Source organism: Micropterus salmoides, unplaced genomic scaffold (genome assembly GCF_014851395.1).
Source record: "Micropterus salmoides isolate LMB-PRFRI ecotype aquatic unplaced genomic scaffold, ASM1485139v1 Ms_hic_scaffold_1261, whole genome shotgun sequence".
NCBI lineage: Eukaryota > Metazoa > Chordata > Actinopteri > Centrarchiformes > Centrarchidae > Micropterus > Micropterus salmoides.
The window spans coordinates 34,742-42,199 of NW_024040332.1; the positions used below are offsets into that span (position 1 = coordinate 34,742).

At 39.8% G+C, this 7,458-nt stretch overlaps 1 protein-coding gene and 1 pseudogene across 1 annotated transcript; both read left to right on the top strand.

Moving 5' to 3' along the window:
* Positions 1 to 947: 947 nt before the first annotated feature.
* si:ch211-113p18.3 lies at positions 948 to 4,674 on the top strand (the record flags this gene model as incomplete). The annotated part of the gene is made up of 2 exons (XM_038714880.1): positions 948 to 1,609; positions 4,475 to 4,674. Coding segments are annotated over exons 1-2 (582 nt in total), but the record flags the coding sequence as incomplete, so codon positions are not given.
* Position 4,675: 1 nt separating this feature from the next.
* On the top strand, positions 4,676 to 5,737 carry LOC119900124 (annotated as a pseudogene).
* Positions 5,738 to 7,458: the final 1,721 nt, after the last annotated feature.

Sequence of the window (7,458 nt, forward strand, 5' to 3'; positions counted from 1 at the left end):
TTGTTTTTGAGGTACGGCATTTACAGTGAATTGTATATCTTGTCCACAACAAACCCACATCTACCTAAACAGGACACAGAAGAAGCATATGTTTAAAAAGTAACACTTCCATACAGAATCTACATCAAAAGTTATATCATATACAGGTGCTACCATAACACAGCTTTACAACAACTCTGCCTCTGATAGGCTAATAGGCTACTTGGGCCTCCATTGGTTAGGGCGGTTAATGCAAACATCTCTGGTTAAGGTCAGGCCATAGAATGTATAAAACAAGTTTAGGCCAGTAGAGGGTAGGGCCATGGTGGAGGACCTAGGACTAGGAAATGACACAAAAGGTGCGTTCGAGATGACTGCGGCTGACTTCTACTGACTTGATAGTCGAACGTGAGCTGCAGGTGACTGCAGGGGCGGGGTTTAAAAACGGCGCTGTCTAGTCGGACTTATTTTACCTGCATGAGCTTACTGTGAGCTGAGAGCAATGACTGATCTTGCCGTGTTTGCAAAGAAAAATGCAGCGAGACCAGGCAATAGTCTGGTTCCAATGTGGTGCAGCTGGAGCAAAGCAGCTGCGGCCGTCGGTGTTCTGACGATCTATGCTGCCTTGTCGAAAAATGCTACCGTAGCACAAATCGACACCTTATGTGTTTTTTAATGTCATGTGATATGATGACGTTTTGCAGCGCAGGTGAAAGACTTTTTTCGTTTTTTTCAACGTGTGTGTGTGTGGGGGGGGGTGCCTTGAATACCTGCTGTCTTGCCTTTCTAACACTGTTGTGTTTACAAACTTGTGGCAGCTGATTGGTTAACACCTGAGACACGCCCACCAAACGGGAGAAAACGTAAATCGAAGCCCGTTGCAAGGAAACATGTCGTTCAATCCGAAAATGTTGCAAAACGTTTTGAGATTGAACTCACCCCCTGACACACAGCTACTTCCGGCTTCCGGTTTACTGTTTCCGCTGGGAAAGCCGATTTGCTTAGGCTACCGTGATATTTACCCCTCTTACCTAAATCTAACAAAGACTACGAACCAGATGCAGAGTATGGCGGATCATGACTGAAAAATACGTGGGCAACTTTATGAGGGAGTGCGGACGTGAGCGGGAGAGCAACAGTAGTAGGTGGCGGTAATGCGCTGGTTGCCACCAGGTTGCCACCCGCCGTACAAACAAGAAGAAGAAGCAACAAACCGAGATAGTTAATAAACGTTCAGTTGTTGTTAAAATGAGTTCAGGTTCAACTTGTGCCGTTGTTGGTTGCTACAACAATTCAAGGAAATTGAAGGTTTTTTCACAAACGTTGTGTTTACAACACCAGAAACTTCGACAAGATTGTCCGTGCCCCATGCCGTACTCTTTGCATTCAATGCCGAAGAAGGAGGCGCGGAGACGGTCGTGGCTTGCAGCTTTGAGATTAAAATACCCTCCCAAAAGAGTGTATGCTTGCTCTTATCACTTTGTCGAGAAGAGGCCCACAGAACTGCACCCCGACCCGGAGCTGTACCTGGGCGACGACCTACCTCCCCCGAAGAGGAGGCGAAAGGTAATGTTAGACCGTGCGAGAGCGACCCAGACTGCTAAATCCACAGGCAACTTTAAGTATCATGGTAAGTTGAACTGCAGTGCATGTTCCCTGTTTTACGCAGCAAATCATATGTTGGCATATTGCTTTTCCAGCACATAACGTTACGTTATATGATGATGAACGTTAGCCATTGGATATCTTTTAATACCCCACACAGAATCACGAGTAGCATAGTTAATAACGACGTTACTAACAAGTAGTGAATAATTCCAAATGGAGGATTTACGTTTGTGAACTGACTGATACACAATTTTAATGAGTCATCAGGTAACCATAATGATTAGCGTTACTAGATAAATATCTGTGAATAGACATACTGACCAGGTTCTTCATGAGTTAGTTCCTGATTCTTCCCTCACTATTCCTGAGTAATTACTCACAATGGCGTGTACCTTATTCTAAGCATTTATTAACTATTGTTACATTTAGTTGTATTAATTAGTATGAGCAGGCTGAATGTTTTTTTTAGAGGTACACCTAAGTAGTCATTTATCTCCTGAAATTGCAAATCTATTGCAATATTACATTTTGTATACTGTCCTAAAACTGCATGTCACCTAGTCTGGTACTGCATGAATACAATCTAATAATCAACCCTAGTCTCAAATTTCAAACCAAAGCAGCACAAGGGTTTGATTACATAAACTTCAATGTGTGTATCCAGTGATAACATGTGCAAACAATAGGGCTGCGCCATTTGGAGCAAATGTCATATTGATATTATTGTGGACAATATTGCTATTTGTGATTGCAGTTCGATTATAATGGAGCAAATGAGTCTACTTGCTTGATTATCAATGAAAATGCACAAAATACTGACATTTTGAAATGTGTATTTCTCAACTTGAACAATGTTAAATGATAAACAATATTTATAACAAAACCTTTAGTAAAACAGAACAAGGGGAGTGTGATGCTCTTAGGAGGAGGTGGCTAGAAGGAGCACATATTGGCACACTGGCATCCTGACTCTGGCTAAATCTACATCTGTCCACTACAGAGACACTGCCCACAACCTGGAGTAGGAGCTAGTGTAAATGAGTGTATTAGTATGATATTATAACATTAAATAAAGAGTATAATGTTCAGTTCATAGTAGGGCTGGACAATAAAACAATAATGATAATTATCGTAATATAATTTTCCTCAATAACAATATAACAAATGTCCAATATATCGTCAATAAATATTTGATTGAATTTATTTGAATCACAAACAAATTAGCACAAAAATTTATATTAAGATATTTATTTTGTTGAGGAAAAGGGACTGAAAATATTTAATGATCAAGTTGTTGAACAAAGATTTTTAGCATAATTGTTTTGAATGTTCTACCTCAGATTTTGAAGTGATCCATTGTTTAACCGCACAATTAACCATCTGGTTTCTTCAATTTCATTCAGGAGCAAAAATCAGCCTTTAAATTGAAAGTAATAATGAATTGAATGTTGTGAAATGCTTTTATCCTGATAACATTTTTGGCCGTATTGCCTTGCCCTAGTTAATAGCATACTGTTAGTATAACGTTAATCTATTAATTGCTACATTCATTATAATTGCATATAATAGTATACTATTTTACCACTAGTTGAATATTAAATCCAGTTATAGCTGTTTCATGTCTGTGGGTTGTTTTAAAATTTATTAAATCCTTGTGCAAGCAAAATTATATATTTGTCTCTAATTTGTTAATGCTAAGTACTAACTTCTCAGTAATCATATTTTTCAACATTTGAAAGTTTGCTATAGTACGTCAGACTTTTTTTAATGTCCCATCCAGGCTGTGGTTGGTCGGTTGACGAAAAGTGACAGCTCATGAAGCACATCGGCTTTATGAGAAGTTGAAAAACAAATGTTAAATGGCCAACGAGTCAAACCCTAACCTTCTTTATCTTCTCCATGTTTTCGTCTTACCGCTTCAGCTGCCAACGACACGTCTCTGTCTCTGTCACAGAGCGACTGGCCGACTATGTTTTGAACAATTAGCGGCGGGTCGGGGGGTTACGACAGTTTGTTATCTTTAATGTTACACGCACATTGCTCAGAAATTACTTTTTCTGGTTCATACTTATCTGTTTTAGGAGCATTGTGGGGGGAGATGATGAGCAGACTGCAGTGCAAACTGAGACAAGAGCGTATAGATTCACCCAGCACCCCCACTTGCTCGCACACTTCCTCTCTCTCACAAACACATTGAAAAGCAGCTGTGTGTTTATAGAAAAGCATTGAAGTTAACTCTGAGAAATCTGTTTTCATAACACAACGCTATCAATGTCGGAGACGAATATGTTAACGTAAGAATACAGCTGGGTTGTCGAGGTTGACACGCTGAACAAATCAATTGCACCCTCCTTTCCCCAGCCACAGTTACACGGTAATTATGTGGGAAACACTGTACTGTGCATTTACAGATTTTTCTGGAGGTTTCTCTTAAAGCTAATAAGCCTGTTTCGTCCATGCTGGCATTTCACTGACTTGCTGCAACGTAACACCGGCCCTGGCGATCAGATTGCCAATTGGTAATCTCAAGATCAGACGATATGAAAACAGAGACGATCGCCCGACCCTATACACAGCACTCTTTTTGCAGTTATGTAATCGTACATGACAACATTGCGATTGCAACTGCGATTAGATTAATCATGCAGCCCTACTAACTACCTAGGCATACACTTAGTTATCAGTTTTTTTCCTATACCTGAAGTGACTACTACGTTTCATCGGCCCTGTAATAGTCTTACCTTTGAGTTATAATATTCAGTTCATGTTCACAACACTGTGTTATGTAGACACAGTTTTGTCAACCACCATTTGCATGTGTGGAAGTGATTCAAATGTACAGTATCTGTTGTACCTACAGTATTTAAACTTATTTGTGTGTTGACAGACTTCTCGGTGGGCTCTTCAACTGTCTCAAGCTCTGCACATCCCACTGAACTGCAAAGCCGCTCAGTCCACACACAGTGGGAGGACCCTTCACGGAATGATCATAATTATTGCAGGCCGGCCATCGGTAAAGATGTGCAGGATAAGGCAACTCAGTGTGATGGGATTGGGTACTTCATGCTTCAAAACGACTCAGATGCTTGCTGTACACTGGGCTAACCCGAGATGTATTTAACATCCTTGTGTCAACGTTGGAAGGATACGCTAGCAATGTATTTACGATGTCGGTGCGGGATCAAGTTCTCTTGACGCTGGTGAAACTAAAGACCAACCGTATGATAGGTGATCTGAGCAGACAGTTTTGTGTATCACAGAGCATGACTAGCAAAATAATCTCATACTGGATTGACAAACTGGAGGAAGTTTTGCAACCTCTGATTCCGTGGCTTCCAAAAACTATTGAGGCAACCATGCCTGAAGCATTTAAGAAGCACTTTCCCAATACAACATGTATCATAGACTGCAGTGAGATCCTTTTACAAAAACCTGATTCTACAGGGGAATCACGCAACCATGATTGTACATATAACACAGTGAAATACCTGGTAGCTGTTGCCCCATGTGGACTAATCATGTTTGTCTCTGGAGCATATGGAGGGCGATGCAGTGACCAATTCATAACCATGGTCTCTGGAATATTAGACTACATAAACCTGGAGATGAGGTCATGGCAGATCGAGGCTTTACCATAAAAGACTTGCTGTTTGAGAGAAAGATTCAATTTGTAGTGCCCTCTTTCAAAAGACAAGAAGGACAGACACATGAGGAATATGCGGCATGTAGTAAAGAAATGGCACACGTGAGGATTCATGTTGAAAAGGCACTCGGACGTTTGAAAGTTTACAAAATGTTGACAGAGGTTGTTTCTACTGCCTTGGCTCCAAAGATGAACAAGATTCTGAGAATATGTGCTGCTCTTGTCAATTTAGGGGAGGATGTCACTCGTGGTTCAAACTAACTCAGCATTTGAGAACCTCAAGAACCCTCAGGACTGTCAAAAGAAATGGTGCAGTACTGAAATGAAAATCTATAATGGTGGAAAAATGATGGGAACAAAACATGCTGGAAGTTATATTCATTATGTGAACATTCTTTGTATGTTTGTTCTGTTGTACAGAATGTGATTACTTCCGTACACCACAGCTTACCCAGGACCAAATAAAGATATTGATTTCAGTCCTTTTTGTGGTTGTTCTGGTGCATGTGGTTTTAGTGCCACTGCTGTAAATGGTTATATTCTATAGTTATTATATTTTTGTTCCATCTTATTGTTGATACATTTGTGGAGTTTTTCTTATCCCTTTCTTTCGTTTTATACATTTTATACAGCCATCTGCATGGTCATATTTTTCATTTGTCACCTGTAATTCATTTTTCTATCATTTCATAGATGTTTGCAATTGTCAGGTGTTATACAACAACGGTCCTTGTCACGTTACATCTTACATGAATTTGTTTAAACTCTCAAGAACTTGTTTGGAAGGTGGAGACCAATATGTAACGACTTTTAACATGTCAGGAGCTTTTTAAAGGTGCCATGCTGGTATGTGAATGTTTTGTACTTTTATTTGGAGTAAATTATACTGTAGCAACGTGTTGCATATCCTTCGTTGTTAAAACAGAAAGTTAACAGCTGTAAAAGCATGTTTTTGCATAAATTTGAAATAAAGCTGATTTACATAGCGTGAAGGTATCAGAGATGTCAATGTCCATCCTTCCATCGTCAACCGCTTATCCTGTACAGGGTCGCGAGATGTCAATGTGATTCTCTTAATGTATGGCAGATATTCATGGTCATGCCACATGTGCAGATGTGCAGTAAATGTTGCCCATGTTGCCTCAATGTCTTTCTATAGCTTAAACCATCCTCTAGCGTATTCATATACAAGCTGAGGTAGCACACATGAAAAAATGTAGCGCTTCACTTGCTCCCACACATAGTCTCGTGATACTGCACTATCATGGAAACACGCTCAATAGGTGTCCATAAGAATTGTGGCAGACTTTAGACCTGTACAAAAAAGTTAGGTTTTACTTGTATGTAATATTCCATGTTGCCAATTTTCTACAGCTGCAGGTCTACTGAATTCTGAGAAAGCTGGTCAGTGAGTGAGGGCTGGAAATTTTATCTCAATAAGCACAGGTGAGTCATTGACTCCATCAGGCATTGCAGAGAGCCATCGTTCTTGGATATGTGCAACAGTGCCCTTGAGAGTAATGGTCATGCCTTGTTCTCTCAGTTGGTGGCAATGTGTTACTTCATTTTCTTTACTATAGTTGGTTGCGTAGTTGCCACGAATGGAGGCGTATATGTGTTCAAATAGAAATGTGTCACTTTTTGTGGCTGCATATAGGGAACCTTATTTAGCGGGCTTGCTGTAAGTCTTATTTCCCTGCACTTTGCTCCTGTGTAGTTGAGCTGCTAGTGCATCACAACATTTGCTGGTAGAAGTCTTGCATGAGTCACAGGTAAAATGGTGGGGCTGAAAAATCAACCGTGCTATTTCTCCTGCTAGGTGTTCTGCTGATGGTAAGGCATATAATGAAGTAACAGATATGTGCAAGGTTGCAAATTGGTTCAAGGTGAATAAACTCTTAATATTAAGAAAACTAATTTTACCATTTTTGTGGCTACAACAAGACAACTCAAAGATAAATATAGAGGGTGTACCATCAGTCATAATCTCATTCAAAAATATTACGTTTCTCTGTAAAGTGGGTACCATTATTAAAAGTTCCCTGACACTTTATTATAGCTTAACATATCCATATCTTTGCTATTGTATGCGCCAACACATTATGCCACTTTTTTTTCTTCAGTAAGGGTATTTTACAGTTGCTAATTTCTAGCTTTAAAAATGTATCCGTATTTGACATCAATGGATTGCAAGTTTGTTTATAAAGCCGTCCATAAGACTGAAAGTT